The sequence below is a fragment of the Moschus berezovskii genome, chromosome 12, assembly GCF_049115385.1.
Source record: "Moschus berezovskii isolate FMDL1 chromosome 12, NW_MosBer_1.0, whole genome shotgun sequence".
Taxonomy (NCBI): domain Eukaryota; kingdom Metazoa; phylum Chordata; class Mammalia; order Artiodactyla; family Moschidae; genus Moschus; species Moschus berezovskii.
This window is the reverse complement of record NC_142471.1, coordinates 24,609,460-24,632,243: the sequence shown is the minus strand read 5'-3', so window position 1 is coordinate 24,632,243 and position 22,784 is coordinate 24,609,460. Positions and strand designations below refer to the sequence as shown.

Here is a 22,784-nt window from a genome sequence, read left to right as displayed (position 1 = left end):
AGCAAAAATAAGACCAAACTCATAGAAAAAGAGATCAGACTTGCAGTTACCAGAGGTTGAGTGTGGTAGAAGGGGGAGTTAGATAAATATGGTCAAAAGGTACACATTTACCATTATAAATGAGTACGAGGGATGTAATGTACAACATGATAACATTGTTAATACTGCTGTATTATATAAAGGAGAATTGATAAGAGAGTAAATCCTGAGTTCTCATCACAAAGAACATTTTTCCCCTTTTCTTCCTTCTTTTCCTTTATTTACATGAGATGATGAATGTTACTATCAGATGCACTTAATCTGATAGTAGTTTTTACAATATATGTAAATCAAACCATCATGTTCTATGCCTTAAACTTATTCAGTGATACATGCCAATTATTTCTCAACAAAACTGGAAAAAGCCTTACTAACAAAAAGGGAGGCCTGGAAAAGTAAGTTATAATATATCAATTAAATGTAACTTTATTCAAGCATTAAAAAGAATGATATAACAGCTAATCAAGTCTTAGTAAGTTCCACACACTGCTCTTATTTAATCTTCATAAAAATTATACTTACTGTTATCAGCTATGTTTACAGTGAATGACCAGACCATCATGGTTATCCAGGTCATAAGACCTTTTTTGTACAATTCTTCTGTGTATTCTTGCCCTCTCTTCTTAATCTCTTCTGCTTCTGTTAGGTCCTTACCATTACTGTCCTTCATTGTGCCCATCTTTGCATGAAATGTTCTCTTGGTACCTCTGATTTTCTGCCAGCAAATTTGGAAAACTCAACTGTAGCCATAGAACTGGAAAAGGTCAGTTTTCATTATAATCCCAGAGAAAGGCAGTGCCAAACAGTGTTCAAACTACCTCATAATTGTGCTCATTTCACATGCTAGCAAGGTAATGGTCAAAATCCTTCAAGCTAGGCTTCAATAGTATGTGAACCAGATGTACCAGCTGGATTGAGAAAAGGCAGAGGAACCAGAGATCTGATTGCCAAAATCTGTTGGATCATAGAAAAAAAAAAAACAATAGAATTCCAGAAAAACATCTACTGCTTCATTGATTATACTAAAGTCTTTTGACTATGTGGATCACAGCAAACTGTGAAAAGTTTTTCAAGAGATGGGAATATCAGATCACCTTACCTGTCTCCTGAGAAACCTGTGTGAAGGTCAAGAAGCAACAGTTAGAACCGGACATGGAACAGCAGACTGGTTCAAAATTGGGAAAGGAGTATGTAAAGACTGTATATTGTCAACTTGCTTATTTAACTTATATACAGAGTATATCATGTGAAATGCCAAACTGGATGAAGCACAAGCTGGAATCAAGATCACTGGGGACATATCAATAACTTCAGATATTCAGATGACACTACCCTAATGTCCGAAAGGGAAGAGGAACTAAAGAGCCTCTTGATGAAGGTGAAAGACGAGGGTGAAAAACCTGGCTTTAAACTCAACATTAAAAAGCTGAGATCATGGCATCCAGTCCCATCACTTCGTGGCAAATAGATGGGGCAAAATGGAAACAGTGACAGATTCTCTTTTCTTGGGCTCCGAAATCAGTGTGGACAGTGACTGCAGCCATGAAAATAAAATATGCTTGCTTCCTGGAAGGAAAGCTATGACAAACCTAGACAGTGTATTAAAAAGCAGAGATATCACTTTGTTGACAGAAGTCCATCTAGTCAAAGTTATGGTTTTCCAGGTGTCATGTATGGATGTGAGAGTTGGACCATTAAGGAGGCTGAGTGCCTAAGAATTGAGGTTTTTGAAGTATGTTGCTGGGGAAGACTCGTGAGAGTCCCTTGAACTGCAAGGAGATCAAACCAGTCAATCCTAAAGGAAATCAGTCCTGAATATTCATTGGAAGGAGTGATGCTGAAGCCGAAACTCCAATACTTTGGCCACCTGATATGAAGAGCTGACTCATTGGAAAAGACCCTGATACTGGGAAAATTGAGGGCAGGAGGAGAAGGGGGTGACAGAGGATGAGATTGTTGGATGGCATCACTGATTCAATGGATCTGAGTTTGAGTAAACTCTGGGAAATAGTGAAGGACAGGGAAGCCTGACTTGCTACTGTCCATGGGGTTGCAAAGAGTTGGACATGTCTGAGTGACTGAACAAAAACCACTTATAGTGGAAAAAAATGAAACCTAAAGAGGCTAAGTCACTTGTGCCACGTTGTTAAGTTTTGTGCTTTGTTGCCTCCTGATCATCTGTAGCCCAATATGTAAAGAAAATAAATTGATAAGTGAAAGGAATGTAGAAAGTTTTTAGATTATAATGGTGGTGGTGGTTTAGTCACTAATTGTGTCCACTCACAATGCCATGGTTGCCTGCCAGGCTCCTCTGTCTATGGGAATTCTCCAGGCAAGAATACTGGAATGAGTTGCTATTTCCTTCTCCAGGGGACCTTCCTGACCCAGGGACTGAACCTGGGTCTCTCAGGCAGATTTTCTACTGACTGAGCTACAAGGGAAGCCTATAGTATAATACTATTTATGAAAAGAATCTGAATCTATATCTTCTATATGTTTCCTTTATAACATATAATATCTATGTTTTCCTATGATATAAATCTTTTAAATAATATAAATGTATATGACTGAATATACTAATAAAATATATTGTGTATTTATAAGTGTACATATATATATATGCACACACATAAAACATACATTCATAGAAAAATTTCTGGATAGATATAAGAACTTAATGGTTGTTTGGGGGATTTTTATGGAAACAAACCAAAAATTCACTCTGTATTCTTTAGTATGGTGAATTATTTAAAAGTGGCAAGTCACATATTGCTTTCATAATAAAAATGTTTAAATTTTAAAAAATAGTGGATGTGCTAAGTCTTTAGCAATTATGTTAATGGAGTGGAGTAAAGAGGGACTTTTCATTTTGCACCTTTCTGAACTGTGAACTTCTTAAAATAAATTGGTGCATGTTACTTTTATAAAGAACATATTTTAAGTGAAGAAACCTTAAAAATAGTGAGTATATTTCTCTAACAAGTACTGTGAAATATTATTTCCATGACTAAGTTTAGGATATAGTTTATTTAGTATGTGGACAATTGAGAATAAATCTACCTATGTTAAACTTTTATCAGAGAACTACTGTCTTACTATCTTAAAGGCTATTTCTTTTCTAACATACATCGAGTTGGAAAGTAACTCAGTGAAGATTTATCTTATTTTTATAAACAAAATTGTGTCCGATTGAAGTCTTAGTAATGAAACCTTTCACAGCAAATGAGATTCAGCAAATGCAGAAGTTGACAGCAATTTTATTACATGTTGCTAGTCAATTGAACACAATTTTCATGCAGGAAAATGGCACCATGCTTCTTAAACTCCAGAACATTTATCAAAAACAAATATCAATTTCAAAGTGCATTCTTTATTAAGAGACGATGTTCTAGTGTCAAGTGACAGTATTTTAATATTATGCTTAGTCATGGAATGTACTTGGAATTAGGTTGGATGATAAATGCTGTAACAGGCATAAGTGTTGCTTAAAACATAACATATTTGGGGTTGTGTGTTTCAGGTGAAGCTCTGAAAGTATCAGCTGAGAGATTTGCAGATGACCCCTGTTATCTCCCGAAAAGAGAAGCTGTGGTTCAGGCTGCCCGTGCCTTGTTGGCTGCAGTTACCAGACTCCTTGTCCTTGCAGATATGATTGATGTCATGTGTCTCTTGCAGCACGTGTCAGCTGTAAGTAAAAGATGACTTAGTTTACCTTGGCATTGTTCTCACTTATAATTCCATTTTCTGAACCCAGCATCAATCCGAGCACATCTGTCCTCTCATTTCTTAATGTCACCATTCAGAAGTTGACTTGATTGGGTTGTGAAACTAATGCATACTTCACAAGAATGAAGCCAGAAGTTAGTTTTAAAGCCAGTGGGAGACTGAAAAACAGAAGGCTTATTGATAAGGAAATGGCTAGAAAATTTCCAGGCTTTTGACCATTTAAGTTATTATGCCCTATATAAGTGTGTAAATAAATTCATAATAAGATAATTATAAAGATAAAAATATATAGAAAATAAATCTGTGAATATAAATTAGGAGAAAGAAAAACCTTGAAGCTTAAGGCATGTGGAAGTTTGTCCTAATTGTAAGTGAAAACTCCTTTTGCCAGCTCCGCTTGGTCCAAGGTAAACAGTACATGTTTCCAGGTAGTCTGTGTTGTCAGTAGTAATGCATTATGAAAATGTATAAATGTATTTATTTAATAAGAGTAAAGAATATATTTAAACTAGGAGATTACAAAGGCAGAAAGATAGCTCATTTGCTTTATTTTGCTAGACAAAACTATTAGCAATTGTTTAGTAGACAATTTTTTTTAGCCTTTATCACTTTCTTAATTTATTTAGTTTGACCGTATTAATAGTGTTAAGATAAAAAGGTTGCAAAAAACACTTTGGAGTCTCTTCTTTTCCTCTCACTTTATTTATTATTATTTTTTAAAATTTATTTATTTTAACTGGAGGCTAATTACTTTACAATATTGTATTGGTTTTGTAATACATTGACATGAATCTGCCCCGGGTGTACATGTGTTCCCCATCTTGAACCCCCCCTCCCACCTCCCATCCCCATCCCATCCTTCTGGTTCATCCCAGTACACCAGCCCTGAGCATCCTGTATCATGCATCAAACCTGGACTGGTGATTCGTTTCACATATGATAATATACAGGTTTCAATGCCATTCTCCCAAATAATCCCACCCTTGCCCTCTCCCACAGAGTCCAAAAGACTGTTCTATACATCTGTGTCTCTTTTGCTGTCTTGTATGAGGAGAAGGGGATGACAGAGAATGAGATGGCTGGATGTCCACCGACTCGATGGACATGAGTCTGAGTGAACTCCGGGAGTTGGTGATGGACAGGGAGGCCTGGCATGCTGTGATTCATGGGGTCGCAAAGAGTCGGACACGACTGAGCGACTGAACTGAACTGAAACAGGGTTATCAGTATCATCTTTCTAACTTCCATATATATGCGTTAGTATACTGTATTGGTGTTTTTCTTTCTGGCTTACTTCACTCTGTATAATAGGCTCCAGTTTCATCCACCTTATTAGAACTGATTTAAATGTATTCTTTTTAATTGCTGAGTAATACTCCATTGTGTATATGTACCAAAGCTTTCTTATCCATTCGTCTGCAGATGGACATCTAGGTTGCTTCTATGTCCTGGCTATTATAAACAGTGCTGTGATGAACATTGGAGTACATGTGTCTCTTTCAATTCTGGTTTCCTCGGTGTGTATGCCTAGGAGTGCGATTGCTGGGTCGTATGGCAGTTCTATTTCCAGTTTTTTAAGGAATCTCCACACTGTTCTCCATAGTGGCTGTACTAGTTTGCATTCCCACCAACAGTGTAAGAGGGTTCCCTTTTCTCCACACCCTCTTCAACATTTATTGCATGTAGACGTTTGGATAGCAGCCATTCTGACTGGCGTGAAATGGTACCTCATTGTAGTTTTGATTTGCATTTCTCTGATGATCAGTGATGTTGAGCATCTTTTCATGTGTTTGTTAGCCATCTGTATGTCTTCTTTGGAGAAATGTCTGTTTAGTTCTTTGGTCCATTTTTTGATTGGGTCGTTTTTTTTTCTGGAATTGAGCTGCAGGAGTTGCTTGTATATTTTTGAGATTAATTCTTTGTCAGTTGCTTCATTTGCTATCATTTTCTCCCATTCTGAAGGCTGTTTTTTCACCTTGCTTAGAGTTTCCTTTGCTATGCAGAAGCTTTTAATTTTAATTAGGTCCCATTTGTTTATTTTTGCTTTTATTTCCAATATTCTGGGAGGTGGGTCATGGAGGATCCTGCTGTGATTTATGTCAGAGAGTGTTTTGCCTATGTTTTCCTCTAGGAGTTTTATAGTTTCTGGTCTTACATTTAGATCTTTAATCCATTTTGAGTTTATTTTTGTGTGTAGTATTAGGGAGTGTTCTAGTTTCATTCTTTTACAAGTGGTTGACCAGTTTTCCCAGCACCACTTGTTAAAGAGATTGTCTTTTCTCCATTGAATATTCTTGCCTCCTTTGTCAAAGATAAGGTGTCCATAGGTGCATGGATTTATCTCTGGGCTTTCTATTTTGTTCCATTGATCTATATTTCTGTCTTTATGCTAGTACCTTACTGTCTTGATGACTCTGGCTTTGTAGTAGAGCCTGAAATCTGGCAGGTTTATTACCCCTGTTCCATTCTTCTTTCTCAAGATTTCTTTGGCTATTCGAGGTTTTTTGTATTTCCATACACATTGTGAAATTATTTGTTCTAGCTCTGTGAAAAATACCGTTGGTAGCTTGATAGGGATTGCATTGAACCTATGAATTACTTTGGGTAATATATTCATTTTCACAATATTTATTCTTCCAATCCATGAACACGGAATATTTCTCCATCTACTAGTGTCCTCTCTGATTTCTTTCACCAGTGTTTTATAGTTTTCTATATATAGGTCTTTTGTTTCTTTAGGTAGATGTATTCCTAAGTATTTTATTCTTTTTGTTGCAATGGTGAATGGAATAGTTTCCTTAATTTCTCTTTCTATTGTCTCATTATTAGTATATAGGAATGCAAGGGATTTCTGTGTATCGATTTTATATCCTGCAACTTTACTATATTCATTGATTAGCTCTAGTAATTTTCTGGTAGAGTCTTTAGGGTTTTCTGTGTAAAGGATCATGTCATCTGCAAACAGTTTCTCTCACTTTAAATAGGACCTTGGCTCTTCTGTTCATAAGTATATTTGCATTTTCATAAAAGTGCTTGGTGACTATTGTGACTTTATTAAGCAAATGCCTTGCTGATTGACCTTCTTGTCAAAATAATTTTTTCTAATTGCTTAGCTAAATCTTTTTTTTTTTGCATTATTCTCTAACTTACTCTCTGGAGAAGGGAATGGCAACCCACTCCAGTATTCTTGCCTGGAGAATTCCATGAACAGAGGCACCTGGAGGGCTGCAGTCCATGGGGTAGCAAAGAATCGGACACGACTGAGCAATTAACACTATTACTAATGTTTATTTTAACCCTAAAGTATGGTTAAAAGGAAAGGGTTTGTCTTACACTTTCATTTATACTTTCATATTCCTTTTCTTTTGATAGTTTATTAGTGCAAAAAGTCAACTTGGCATATTTTTTGTTATGTAGCTTTTCAGGAAAGGGATTAGTTCTCATCCCCAGCCACTGTCTACCAGATTTGTAGGTGAGGTATTTGAACAATATATGTTGTTACTTGACTGATGGTTTCCTGGACACCTTAAACAAATCTCTCAACATTTTTGAGATTCATTTTTTAATATGTGAATATTTATTGTTGTTCAGTTGCTAAGTTGGGTCAAATGCTTTGTGACCCCATGGACTGCATCATGCAAGGCTCCTCTGTCTTCTACTGTTTCCTGGAGCTTGCTCAAATTCATGTTCATTGAGTCTTTGATACTCTCTAGCCATCTCATCCTCTGCTGACCACTTCTCCTTTGCCTTCAATCTTCCCCAGCATCAGGGTCTTTCCCAGTGAGTCAGTTCTTCGCATCAGGTGGCCAAAGTTTTGGAGCTTCAGCTTCGGCATCAGTCCTTCCAATGAATATTCAGGATTGATGTCCTTTAGGATTGACTGGTTTGATCTCTTTGCAGTCCAAGGGACTCTCAAGAGCCTTCTCCAGGACCATAATTTGAAAGCATCAGTTCTTAGTGACAGCTTTCTTAATTGTCCAACTTTCACATCCATACATGGTTACTGGAAAAACCATAACTTGGACTGTACGGACATTTGTCAGCAAGTGATGTCTCTGCTTTATATATATATTTTTAAAATTTTTATTGGAGGCTAGTTATTTTACAATATTATATTGGTTGGTTTTGCCATACATTGACATGAATCTGCCCCGGGTGTACATGAGTTCCCCTTCCTGAACCCCCCTCCCCTCTCCCTCCTCCCCTTATCCTCCCTCTGAGTCATCCCCGCACACCAGCCCTGAGCATCCTATAACATGCATTGATCCTGAACTGGCGATTCATTTCACATATGATAATAGACATGTTTCAATGCCATTCTCCCAAATCATCCCACCCTCATCCTCTCCCACAGAGTCCCAAATACTGTTCTATACATCTGTGTCTCTTTTGCTGTCTCGTATACAGGGTTATCATTTGCATCTTTCTAAATTCCATATATATGCATTAGTATACTGTATTGGTGTTTTTCTTTCTGGCTTACTTCACTCTGTATAATAGGCTCTAGTTTCATCCACCTCATTAGAACTTATTTAAATGCATTCTTTTTAATGGCTGAGTAATACTCCATTGTGTGTATGTACCAAAGCTTTCTTATCTCTGCTTTTTAATATGCTGTCTAGGTTTGTCATTGCTTTTTTCCCAAGGAGAAAGTGTCTTTTAATTTCATGGCTGCAGTCTCTGTCTGCAGTGATTTTGGAGCCCTTAGAAGGTAAAATATGTCACTGCTTCCACTTTCCCCCCTTCTATTTGCCATGAAGTGATGGGAACAGTTGCCGTGATCTTAGTTTTCTGAATGGTGAGTTTCAAGCCAGCTTTTCCCACTCTTCTCTTGCACCCTCATCAAGAGACTCTTTAGTTCCTCTTCACTTTCTGCCATTAGAGTTGGTATCATCTGAATATCTGAGGTTGTTGATATTTCTCCCAGCAATCTTGATTTCATATTGTGATTCATTGAACCTGGCATTTTCCATCATGTACTCTGCATGTAATTTAAACAAGCAAAGTGACAATATATAGCCTTGACTACTGCCTTGACTACTTCTTTCCCAATTTTGAATCAGTCCATTGTTTCATGTTTGGTTCTAATTGTTACTTCTTGACCTGCATAAAGGTTTCCTAGGAGGCAGGTAAGGTGGTCTGGTACTTCTATGTCTTCAAGAATTTTCCACAGCTTGTTGTGATCCACACAGTCAAAGGATTTAGCATGGTCAATGAAGCAGAAGCTTATGTTTTTCTGGAAGTGCCTTGCTTTCTCCATGATCTAACAGATGTTTGCCATTTGATCTCTGGTTCCTCTGCCTCTTCTAAACCCTGCTTATACATCTGGAAATTCTTGGATCACATACTGTTGAAGCCTAACTTGAAAGATTTTGAGTATAACTTTGCTAGCATGTGAAATGATCACAAATGTACAGTAGTGTGAATGTTCTTTGGCATTGCCCTTCTTTGGGATTGAAATGAAAACTGACTTTTCCAGTCTTGTGGCCACTGCTGAGTTTTCCAAATTTGCTGACATATTGAGTGCAACACTTTAACAGCATCATCTTTTAGGATTTGAAATAGCTCAGCTGGAATTTCATCACTTCCATGAGCTTTGTTCATAGTAATGCTTCCTGCTGCTGCTGCTGCTGCTAAGTCGCTTCAGTCATGTCCAACTCTGTGTGACCCCATAGATGGCACCCCACCAGGCTCCCCCGTCCCTGGAATTCTCCAAGCAAGAACACTGGAGTGGGTTGCCATTTCCTTCTCCAATGCATGAAAGTGAAAAGTGAAAGTGAAGTTGCTCAGTCATGTCTGACTCTTAGTGACCCCATGGACTGCAGCCTACCAGGCTCCTCTGTCCATGGGATTTTCCAGGCAAGGTTACTGGAGTGGGGTGCCATTGCCTTGCTTCCTAAGGCCCACCTAACTTCACATTCCAGGATGCCTGGCTCTAGGTGAGTGACCACACCATTGTGGTTATTAAGAACTTTTTTGTATGGTTCTTCTGTGTATACTTGCCACCTCTTCTGAATATCTTCTGCTTCTGTTAGGTCCTTACAATTTCTATTCTTTATCGGGCCCATCCTTGCATGAAATGTTCCTTTGATATCTCCAATTTTCTTTTTTTTTTTTTAATTTCTAAAAAAGAATTTTATTAAAAAAGCACAAATGCAAAGAAATGAACAGAATGATATCTCCAATTTTCTTGAAGAGATCTCTAATCTTTCTCATTCTACTGTTTTCCTCTATTTCTTTGCATTGTTCATTTAGGAAGGCTTTCTTATCTCTCTTTGCTATTCTCTGTAACTCTGCATTCACCTTGGTATATCTTTCCTATTCTCCCTGCCTTTCACTTCTCTTCTTTCCCCAGCTATTTGTAAAGCCTCCTCAGACAACCACTTGGTGGTTTGTCTTGGTTGGTGATGGACAGGGAGGCCTGGCGTGCTGTGATTCATGGGGTCGCAAAGAGTCAGACACGACTGAGCGACTGAACTGAACTGAACTGAATGGTCTAATGGTTTTCCCTACTTTCTTCAATTTAAGCATGAAATTTGCAATAAGGAGCTTGTGATCAGAGCCACAGTCAGCTCCAGTTCTTGTTTTTACTGACTGCATAGAGGTTCTCTATCTTTGGCTACAAAAAACATAATTAATGTTATTTTGGTATTGACCATTTGTTGATGTCCATGTCTATAGTCATCACTTGTGTTTTTGGAAGAGGGTGATTGCTGTTACCAGCATGTTCTCCTGACTAAACTCTCCCCGCCTCATTTTGTACTCCAAGGCAAAACTTGCCTGTTTTTCCTGAGTATCTCTTGATTTCCTACTTTTGCATTCCAATCCCCTATGATGAAAAGGACATCTTTTTTTGGTTTTAGTTCTAGAAGGTGCTAAAGCTCTTCTGAGAACAGGTCAACTTTAGCTTCTTTGGCATCAGTGATTGGAGTATAGACTTGGACGACTGTGATGTTGAATTGTTTGCCTTGAAAACAAACTGACATTCTGTTGTTTTTGAGATTGCAGTCAAGTACTGTATTTTGGACTTTTTTGTTGACTGTGAGGGCTACTTCATTTCTTCTAAGGGATTCTTGCCCACAGTAGTAGATAAAATGGTCATGTGAATTAAATTCTCCCATTTTTGTGCATTTTAGTTCCCTGATTCTTTAGATGTCAGTGTTCAATCTTGCCATCTCCTGCTTGACTACATCTAAATTATCTTGATGCATGGACTTAACATTCCAGATTCCTGTGCAATATTGTTCTTTAGAGCCTCAAACTTTGCTTTCACTACCAAACACATCCACAGCTGAGTGTTGTTCCCGCTTTGGCCTAGCTTCTTCATTCTTACTGGATCTATTAGTAATTGCCCTCTGCTCTTCCCCAGTAGCATATTAATCACCTTCGGGCCTGGGGGTCACTTTTTCCCGCATCATGTCTTTTTGACTTTTGATGCTGTCCATGTGGTTCTCCAGGCAAGAATACAAGAGTGGGTTGCCATTTCCTTCTCCAGTGGACCACATTTTGTCAGAACTCACTATGATCTGTTCGTTTTGGTGGCCTTGCATTGCTTGGTTCATAGATTCACCGAGTTATGAAAGCCCCTTCACTATGACAATGCTGTGATTCATGTTGGAGGGCTTTCCTGATGGTCCAGTGGTAAAGAATCCACCTGCCAGTGCGAGCAGTGTGTGTTCAGTCCCTGAGTTGGGAAGATCAACTGGAGAAGGAAATGGCAACTCACTCCAGTATTCTTGCCTGGGAAATCCTATGACCAGAATAATCTGATGGGCTACAGTCTATAGTGTCACAGAAGAGTTGGACATGACTTAGCAACTGAGCAACAACAACAACCATATGTGAATACAGATGCTAATAACTATTATAGTCATAAGTGGTTATGCAAGACTAAATGCCAGATAATTCCTAGTCCCATGACCCAATGTTTCCTATGTTTTAACTCTGGATTTGTTGGGGTAGGGCAGAATGAAAGGCTTTTGTAAGGTGAAAATTACTTCCCTTATAACCAGTTAGGGAGTAACTATATATATAAGACCATGAGTCCCTTCACTAACATTTTAATTGATTGAAGATTCTGATGCTGGGAGGGATTGGGGGCAGGAGGAGAAGGGGATGACAGAGAATGAGATGGCTGGATGGCATCACCGACTTGATGGACATGAGTTTGAGTGAACTCCGGGAGTTGGTGATGGACAGGGAGGCCTGGTGTGCTGTGATTCATGGGGTCGCAAAGAGCCAGACACTACTGAGCGACTGAACTGAACTGAACTGAACTAACTACTAGGCACTGTGCTAGGTAATTCACACATATCGTATCATTCAAATGAAGCAGGAGGTAACTGTAGATCAAAGAAAAACAAAGTGCTATTTTTGTAATAAAATTATACTTAATAGTTATTGAGTTTTTATAATGGGTCAAGAAATGTGGGGGATTATCTCCTTTAATTCAACCTCACAGCAGCTTAGTGATTATGATTCCTATTTTATAGATGAAAAAAAACCTGAGGCATATTGAATTTAAGAAGCTTGCTCAAGGCAATAGACAAAAAGCAACTTTGGGAACTTAGTTCTCCAAGTGTTAGAACAGCTTTCACTATAAATAGCTTTCAGAAATGTTTAGACAAATTCATGAGCCTATAGCAAATTATTAAGGGAATTTGGGTAAGTCAGTAGGAGGAGGCATTCTTTTTTTTTTTTTTTTTTTAAGGGCACTTTCTATTTATTAAATAAATGCCTACAAAACTCCATGCGTTTCACATACAGATATATCATTCAGTCCTCATGACTGCCCTGTAACATAGATCTTTTTATCCCCATTTCACTGGAGCTTAGGTGATCTGCCCAAGGTACCTCCCTTCTTTTTTTTTTTTTTAAATTTTAATTGGCGGCTACTTACTTTACAATATTGTATTGGTTTTGACATACATTGACATGAATCCGCCCTGGGTGTACATGTGTTCCCCATCTTGAACCCCCCTCCCACCTCCCTCTCTGTATTATCCCTCTGGGTCATCCCAGTGCACCAGCCCCAAGCATCCTGTATCTTGCATCAAACCTGGACTGGCGATTCATTTCACATATGATAATATACATGTTTCAATGCCATTCTCCCAAATCATCCCACCCTCGCCCTCTCCCACAGAGTCCAAAAGAGGCATTCTTAACTCTAGCCACTCTTTCTCACATTCACTGTTTCCTCATTAGAGCCTGAACTTGGGCTACATCATTTAAATCACTTGTAAGCATGCCTAATCAAACAATGATACTTTATCTATGAAAAAGGGAAGACCTTATTGTGACAGTTTTTTTATTGTTACCTCTTAATAAAATTTTAAGTTGTATTTGTATTATTTGTATTATATAATATTATGTGATATATAATATTATATAAATTATTTGTATAATTTGAGTTGTATTATTCAGTTCAATTCTTTTAGTGTTTCACAAAGAGCAAAGGCTAGTTGAAAAAAATCTTTTGGAGATTGAGATTAGAATTATATAGCCCAGCATTCCCTTAGAAATATTCTGCAGAGCCTGTCTTCTAAATATGCAACATGAAAAAAAGCTTTTTAACGGTCTGTGCTGCACACAGAAATTCCCTTTGAATGCTTTATTTATTTATTTATTGGCTGCACAGAATGTAGGATCTTAGTTCACCAACCAGGGATGGAACCCATGTCTTCTGCATTAGAAATGTGGTCTTAACCACTGGACTGCAAGGGAAGTTCTTCTCTTAATGTTTGATGCACATTAGCACATTAAAGTTGGTGAGAAATGTCAAAGCAAAGAAACTTGTTTAACTTTGCTTAACCCAGAGTTTCCCAAATTTCATGACTCTAGAACTCTTCTATAATATATTAATCTTGGTGTTTTCTCAGACTGTATGTTGGGATATAGTGGTTTAGAATATTTTTAGTTTATGATTCTATTAAGTTTGTACTTAGAATGAAAAAACCATAGTGGAGAAACTTCAGTGCCCTTCTAGTCTAGTATCTTGCTGAAGTAGATAGACTGTCCTTCAGTATGAAATAGACACAACTGTCTAACAATATAGATGATCATGTACAGTGATAGCAATCTCAATTCTGTTAGACAGTAAAGCATATTTTGGATAATTCTAGTCATTGAAGACATTTTTCTCAAGCTGAGCCTAAAGCTGCATCCCTGCTATTTTCTTTCACTGCATCTAGTTTATCTTCTGGAGCAACACAGAATCAAGGCAACAGGAAGTGCATTTTCAAATAACTGATGATTACTTTTAGGACTTACATATGTCTTCTCTTATAAGCTAAAAAATTCTTGACTTTTGACCAGTTTCAGATGACTCTGGATACTCTGGAATTTCCATATCTTGTATGATTTTGTTTCAGTCTTGATTTTGATGTACTTGAACATTATAAGCAGATTTATTTTATGGTTAAAGTTTGAAAACTTCAGTGCCTGGACTCCCTGTGTGTTTGCTTGTGCTACTGTCATTATGTCAGTTTTTATTATGCTGATGGTGTCTTATCTTCTCATGTGAATGGCTATCTTTATATATGAAACATTACCTCATCTGGAATTTATCTCAGGAATTTCCGCACTGTTTTGTTAGATCTTTAATGTTTTTCGCAGGAAGTATTTTATATTTCATCAAATCTTGTTAGTTTTCTTCTGCAGAAGGGCTGGATTGAATTACTAATCTGCCAGTATAAGAAACAGAAATCCCAAGAATCACCTCTATAAATCCTTTTCTATGCGTATTCTAGATTACAGGTAACAGCCATAAGATGTTGAAGTCAAATTGTCTTGAAATAAAACAACTGTTCTGATAAGAACACTCCATAATTTACTCAGATAATTACCTCTCTGATTTAATGTCTAACATTATCTTATCTATTATGATACCCTTGTCATGTTGTTAGTTCACACTGTTTTTGTGAACAGTCTCTGAACTTGGACTACTCTTAATCTAGGTCTCCTTCTTTGATGTATCTAAGTCACTTCGGTTGTGTCCAACTCTTTGCAACCCCATGGACTGTAGCCTACCAGGCTCCCCTGTCCATGGGATTCTCCAGATAAGAATACTGGAGTGGGTTGCTGTGCCCTCTTCCAGGAATCTTTCCAACCCAGGGATCGAACCTGTGTCTATTATACCTCCTGCATAGGCAGTCAGGCTCTTTATAACTAGTGTCACCTGGGAAGCCCTCTTCCTCTGATACAGTTTATCTTTTTATTATTATATGTAAAGATCAATGTTATCTTTATATTCATTGAATTTTGTCTTGTTAATTCTGTCTTTTCTAATATCCTTCCAGACTTCCTTGACTTTTGATTTATCTTTCCCTCCTAATCTGGGTGTCATTTTCAGATTTCTTCAACTAGTTATTCCTGAAAAACTGTCTCAGTTCAGTTCAGTCGCTTAGTTGTGTCCGACTCTCTGCGACCCCATGAATCACAGCATGCCAGGCCTCCCTGTCCATCACCAACTCCCAGAGTTCACTTAAACTCATGTCCACAGAGTCGGTGATGCCATCCAGCCATCTCATTCTCTGTCGTCCCCTTCTCCTCCTGCCCCCAACCTTTCCCAGCATCAGAGTCTTTTCCAGTGGGTCAGCTCGTCGCATGAGGTGGCCAAAGTATTGCAGTTTCAGCTTTAGCATCAGTCCTTCCAATGAACACCCAGGATTGATCTCCTTTAGAATGGACTGGTTGGATCTCCTTGCAGTCCAAGGGACTCTCAAGAGTCTTCTCCAACACCACAGTTCAAAAGATTCAATTCTTCGGCGATCAGCTTAAACTGTCTAATGAAATGGGAAATAGTGATATAGCTTTGTTTTAGATAAGATCAAATATTCACACATGTTGAATAAAGTTGTTGAAATGAGCTTCAAACTCACTTCATTGGGTTGCTGTATAAACTACGTTTATGTTTCTTTATTTTATCCTCAAGCACTTTCTCAAAGACCTTTCTGAAATTAAAATGTATTCTCTGTGGCATCACAGATTTATCTAGTAACCCCAGTTATATAGAAATGAGGTTAGTTTGGCATAGAAGACATAGATTGACTTACTTTTAATAACCCCGTAAGAGCTCTAAGTGATCATTGCTTGCTTGCTTTTATTTCTTTTCTTTCTATTTTTTTGACCTTCAGTTTTCAATTATTCACATTCTACTTATTGGAAATCACTTCTCTGCTTTCTTCTGGGCTTCTCTTGTGGCTCAGCTGGTAAAGAATCCGCCTGTAATGTGGGAGACCTGGGTTCAATCTCTGGGTTGGGAAGATCCCCTGGAGAAGGGAAAGGTGCCCACTGCAGTATTCTGGTCTGGAGAATTCCATGGACGGTAGTCCATAGGGTCGCAAAGAGTCTGACACGACTGAGCGACTTTCACTTTCACTTTCAAGATCTAGATGTAATTGGCCTCAACCCTCATTCTGTTAGTATAATGTTATCCCCAAGGTTTCTGCAAATTCTGTTAGGCTCATATTCTCAGGGTCACCATATTGCAAACCTATAAGAAACTTGGGAAGATGAAAAGACGGGGACTCTGTAGTATAACAGGATATTCTAAGTGGTATACTCTTACCACTCAGAATCCTTTAGCAACTTCATCCCATTGTCCTTCCACCTCTTCTCCCTACCTGCTCTTTGTTTTCTCTCATATTCCTAAGCAGTAAGATGTTCTATCAAGCCACTATTGACTTGACCTCTGCTAATTTGTATCCTCAGATATCACTATCCCCGTCTTAAATTACACCTGAAGGTATTTTCCTCAGTATAAATAGTTCCTTTCCCAGGAATTCTATAGTCAGCTCTTTCTCTCTCTCTTGCTCCCTCCACCCCCTTTTCTCTCTCTCACACACTCAACATCCTATTATAAAATAATATAAATATTCTTTCTGGGGAGGGTATCAGCTCCGCAGCTATGAAAATATAGAGTTCTTCTTCTGGGCACACATTCTTCTTTCAAAAGCAGTGGACTACCTTTTAATTTCTTTTCCTAGTTTTGGATATGATGGAAAAATCTTGCTATTTATGCAAGTTTCTGGTCATTTTGGCTCCCCACCCCATAACGCCCACAAAAATCCCTGCTACAATTTTTTTTGTGTTTATTCTTTATTGAACAGTATCAAAGAATTCCTTTGCTGTCACAAAGGTTTCTTAAGTGGCCTTACTTTTTTCTTCCTTATTATAATTTTTTTAAATAACAGAATTTTTATCCCTATTAGGGATCCCTATTTCCTTTTAGAAGTCAAGTAAATGAAATATTACTATTTTTGATTGATAGTATGTACCTCTATATTTCCTGATTCCTTATTTTTATTAAATTATCCTCTTTCCACTGAGACTGTCCTAGTGATGTAATTATAATCAAACATTTATGATGACACAGACAGAGACCACCAACTTGTGCAAAGATGGTTCACTGAGTAACTCTCCATGGGATAAGTACTTCCAACCAACACAGAGTTAATATATAATTAAATATATCAGGGATTCTTGACTTTGTAGTTTTAAATATATCTAGTTCCTTAAAGAAGTACATGTTTTCTTCCAAGGAGTGGGGTGGGGTGGAATAGGTCCAAATCAAAAGTAAGAGAGGACAGAGAAAAAAGTGATGCTGTTTCAGTATATAATTAATTATAGAAACTTGAAAAGGCAGTTTGGTTTTATTACCACCATTGCTCATAACTTTCTATGTGAATTTTAAGTTAAAAAAATTTCTCTCTGGAACCTTGCAAGGTTTTTGAATATTTTTATACTATTCATACATCTCAAGATTCCACATCCTGTTTTATTGGCGTATGAATTTTATAAGGGTCAGTTTTATTTGAGAGAATGTTGGATTGCATAGCTCTTGTTTTCTTTGGGGGTCAGAACAATGTGGAGAGAAACTGTGGTGTTTGGCAGCAGAGAGACCTTGCTTGAATCCTGGTTATATTGTTGATTAGCTGGGTGACTTTGGGAGAGTTAAAAATCTGTTAGCCTTAGTTTCTTCTTCTGAGATGTTGGGATGATACAGCCTGAATAACTTAAGGGCCTTGTGAAGATTAAATGATATAGTATATAAAATACGTGGTAAGAACTGGCACAAATTTTCTTTTACCTTCCTTCCTTTCCCTGTCCTACCTTTTCCCACTGTGGTATCTTACTTCCATTTTTCATCTCTTGAGGTGCAATATTATCCTTATTCCTAAAAATGAAGGGAAATAAATTTGACTCCTGAGTTGAACTAATTCTTCTGTTTTTTTCCATTTATCATACCATAGCCAGTTTTATTTTTCTTAAAATGGGAATATTTGTTCCTTTGGATTAGAAATAGGTGTCATTATAAGAAATGGCACCTCTATTTAATAACTTATGTCAAATACATCTTTAATATTTGCTACAAACATTGCTATAAAGCATTTATATACAGAACAGTAATTGTGAATGTGAAGAATATTCATAATGTTGATATAAAGTCACATATTATAATAATGATAACACTCAGAATTTTTGATGCCACCCTCTATTGTTAAAATGCAGATATGTACCAGCAAAAGGTTTCCTAAATCTTATTATTAAGAATGTCAGCAGTCTATAACAAGAGAAATTGCTGTACAATTAAGTGCTATTAGAAACCAAGTATATTCTGCAGAAGATTCTAGGCAAAATAATAGGGACATTTCAAGGTTTAAAGAAAAAAGCCAGTCACAAGACTGGTATAAGGTGGATTAAGAGAAAAAAGAAATAGAGGCAAATAGGACACAAATTGATTTGTATTAAATTTTATACTAAAAATGCTAGGGACGAAGAAAATTTAAGCCATGTTAAGGAAATGTTTAACATTAAAAAGGACCTGCATCATTTCAGGTAGCTTGAGTTTCATTAATTAATTAGTCCATTCAGCAGATGGTTATTTTTTTGTGCTTACTGAGTGCCAGTCACCATAATATGTGCTAGAGAGTCAAAGTTAGAAAATATACTACTATGGTCCTGTTCTCCTGGAATATACAGACTAAAGATATAAATTTATAATGTTACTAAGATATTTATTTATTTAGCTGCACTTGGTCTTAGTTTTGGCATGTGGGATCTTCAATCTTCATTGTGGCATGTGAACTCTTAGTTGCAGCGTGTGAGATCTAGTTCCCCCAGGCCCCCTGCATTGGGAGCATGGAGTCTTAGCCACTGGGCCACTAGGGAAGTCCCAATATAAGTTAATATGATCGAAGTTGGTATAAGGTGTTGTGGAGTCATGATGCAATTGTATCAAGGAAGTGTTTTGATAATAATGCAGAGGCAAGTTTGGAGAATGATTTAACTAGGGAAAGAAAGTGGTGGGGTCTGAGAGCATTTTAGCTGGAGGGAACAGTATATGCTCAAAGACCAGTAGTAGTTCTGAATGGCTCAGATGAAGGCATATTGTTTGAGAGGAACAAGAGTTGAACTGCAGAATCAGACATTGACCTACTTGTGAAAGGCCCATATACTAAGTTAAAAAGTTTGAACTTTAGTCTGAAATGAAGGGAGAACTATTGAAGATTTTAAGCAGGGAAGTGATATAGACAGATTTGAATTTTAGGACTATTATTCTGGTAGCAGTGAGCCAGGGGGCACAGTGGAGGCAGAGAGGTCTGTGATGAGACTGATACAGTTTTCTGGTTGTGAAATGATTATGTAGGGGGGGAGATTAATGATAAAAATGAAGGAGGAACAGTCTGCAATTTGGAAAGTGATTGGAATCTATTTAGAGGGAAAGGGAAGCATTGAGCAACCTTTCAGGCATCTGATTGGGCACTGAGGATATTGGTTTGCTGTTTACATAGAGGAGAAGCAGTCTATGGATTTTATACATGTTGGATTTGAGATCCATGTGAGAGATACTAGGCTTCTCTGGTGGCTCAGTGGTAAAGAATCTGCCTGCAATGCAGAAGATGCAGAAGATGTGGGTTCAATCCCTGGATTGGGAAGATCCCCTGGATGAGGGCATGGCAACCCACTCTAGTATTCTTGCCTGGAGAATCCCATGGACAGAGGATCCTGGTGGGCTACAGTCCATAGGATTGCAAAGAGTCAGACTGACTGAAGTCACTAGGTATATGCACGTGAGATATACTATTATTGAACTATACATCTGGAACAAATAAGCAAGAAGTAGATTGGAAAGCCTCAAGAAGTAAGTATTAGGAGAAGCAATAGGTTTGTATGAGATCACCTGGGGAAGGTTTATACAGTGAACTTAAACCTTTGGTCTCAAATCTTTGAGACCTTGTGGTTTAGTGGAAAGCTCACTGAATGATGAATCAATACGCTTGTGTTCAGTCTGGCCTCAGTAAGGATATTTGAGACACTTTCTCACTGGAGTCCCTACCCCTGGGGATTTGTTCACAGTTCAGTACTCCAGCTTTTCTGAGGGCTATCCCCCCAAAATTGTCTCTGTCTTGCCAGTCTTGGAACTCCAGTGGATCCATCAAAGTCTACCTACCTGGTGGGGGAAAGGAAGGGAGTGGCTTAGGTTGGTGTACACCACAGCTTCCTGCCCTCTCTGGCTCAGTATAGAGTAAGTAGACAAAAATTGCAGTTGTCTGTTTTTCCTTCGGAAGGGGCATTGGTAGAAGCCCTACTGATTTGTGGGAAGTCTTCTCTTGCACAAAGCCAGTCCACAAAGATGAGGAAAGTTGCCTGCTTTGTCAAATATGTAGATACCAACAAAGAGAGCCAAGGAAAATGAAGAATCAGGCAAAGATGTTCCAAACAAAGGAATAAGATAAATCTCTAGAAATTGACCCTAATGAAATAGAGTTATGTGATTTTGACAGAGAATTCAAAATGACAGTCATAAAGGTGTTCACTGAGACCAGGAGAAAAACACATGAACAGAGAGAGAATTTTAACAAAGTGTGAAGATAGATAAAGAGTTTATGAAATACCAGTGAACAGAACAATGTATGCATTATGGAAGTTCTCAAAGGAGAAAAAAGAAATAGAAAAAGAACCCAGAAACTTATTCAAAGAAATAACGGCTGGAAACCCACCATATCAGGGGAAAGAAATGGACATCCAGCTCTAAAAATCCTCAGTGATACTGAAAAGATGAACCCAAAGAAATCTATACTGAGACACATTATACAGTACTATCTCTTATCTGTAGTTTTGCTTTTCTTAGTTTCAGTTACCCACGGTCAAATATGGCCCCAAAATATTAAATGATAAATTTCAGAAATAAACAGTTCATAAATTTTAAGCTTCATGCTGTTCTGTGTAGTGTGATAAAATCTCATGCCATCCTGCTCTGTTCTGTCTAGGACAGGACATCTGTTTGTCCAGTATATCCATACTTTTTATGTTATGTATCTGTCAGTATAAGAAAAAATAGTGTATATGTGGTTTGGTACTATCCATAGTTTCAGGTATCCCTTGTGAGTCTTGGAATGTATCCATGCAACCGGGGGTGGGGTGGATTATTGTAAGCAAATTGTCGAAAGTCAAAGTGAAAAACAACAACAAAGAGAAAAGTGACTTGTCGCATACAAAGTGAAAGTGAAAGTGAAGTCGCTCAGTCGTGTCTGATTCTTTGCGACCCCATAGTCTGTAGCCTACCAGGCTCCTCCCTCCATGGGGTTCTCCAAGAGTAGTGGAGTGGTTGCCATTTCCTTCTCCAAGGGATCTTCCCGACCCAGGGATCGAACCTGGGTCTCCTGCATTCCAGGCAGACGCTTTAACCTCTGAGCCACCAGGGAAGTCCCAGGGAAGCCCCAGGGAACCCCTGTAAGGCTATCAGGGGATTTTTCAGCAGAAACTTGCAGGCCAGAAGGAGTGTTGAAAGAAAAAAAAAAAAACTCATCCAAGAACACTATACCCAGCAAAACTGATCTTCAAAAAATGGAGAGATAAAGAATTTCCCAGGGTATTGGGATAATATCCAGGAGGCGTGGAAAGTGTGCGACAGGCAGCATTGGCCTAGGAGGCCTGGGTGGCTGTGATGTGTCACTGTGAGCCAAGCAGAGTTGTGCCAATTGCCATCTGGCCTCAGCTCCCTTGTGCGATCCTGGTTGGTGGTGCAGCTCAGTGGGCCTGTTGGGGCTGCAGCCCATGGAGCTCAAAAACATCATAGTAAACATGGTACTACTCAAAGTTTAGGAAGACAGTGGGTTTTTTCCCTAAAAAATTTTCCTAAGCAAAAGCTGAGGGAGGCCATCACCACTAGACCTGGCTTACAAGATTAGCTAAAAGGTATACTTCAAGTTGAAAAGATTTGGAACAGTAATACTATAACATAAGAAAGTATGAAATTACGATAATGGTAATTATAGAAATAAATGCAAAATACTATATTACTGTAATGGTGATAGGTAAATCACTTTTAATTCTAGCATAAAAGTTAAAAGACAAAAATATTTAAAATAGCTATGACTAAAAACATGGTAAAAATATACAATATAAATAAATGTAAACTGTGATAACAATAACATAAAGTGTGTGTGTGTGTGTGAAAAGTAAAAGTGTAGAGTTTTTAATTGAACTGAAGTTGTTACCAACTCAAAACAGATTGTTACAAGATTATTTTAGGTAGACTCCAAGGTAACCACAAAAAATACTAAAGAAGTTACACAAAAGAGAAACAAAAATCAAATCGTATCAATACAAAAAACCCCCAACAAAACATAAAGGAAGAAAGCAAGAGAGGAAAAGACAAAAAAAAGAACAAGACAGGAAAAAGAGCTAAGAGACTGACAAAAGCAACTAGTTAAATGGTAATAATACATACCAAGGATCTTTTCTGACCATAATGAAATTAAACTAGAAATTGACAACAGAAGGAAAACTGGAAAATTTACAAATATGTGAAATTATATGACATATTTTTGAACCATTAGGTCAAAGTTGAAGTATGAAAGGAAATTAGACAATTCCTTGAAACGAATGAAAATGAAAACATACCAAAGCTTACAGGATATAGCAAAAGTAGTACTAAGAGGGAAGTTAGAGAGATAAATCCCTACATTAAAAAAGAAGAAAGTTCTCAAGTAAAGAACTTAACTTTATAC

General features: G+C 37.8%; 1 protein-coding gene and 1 non-coding gene across 3 annotated transcripts in view; one reads left to right on the top strand and one right to left on the bottom strand.

The window, feature by feature from the left end:
* CTNNA3 (catenin alpha 3) overlaps nucleotides 1-22,784 on the top strand; it is a 1,978,275-nt gene that overhangs the window by 144,156 nt on the left and 1,811,335 nt on the right. For both annotated transcript variants that reach the window (XM_055425631.2, XM_055425630.2), the window contains exon 4: nucleotides 3,560-3,726. In XM_055425631.2, the coding sequence (XP_055281606.2) occupies nucleotides 3,560-3,726 (167 nt within the window). The remainder of the gene's footprint in view (nucleotides 1-3,559; nucleotides 3,727-22,784) is intronic.
* On the bottom strand, nucleotides 21,405-21,476 carry TRNAS-GGA (transfer RNA serine (anticodon GGA)). The gene has a single exon. It is a non-coding gene; the product is annotated as a tRNA-Ser (tRNA).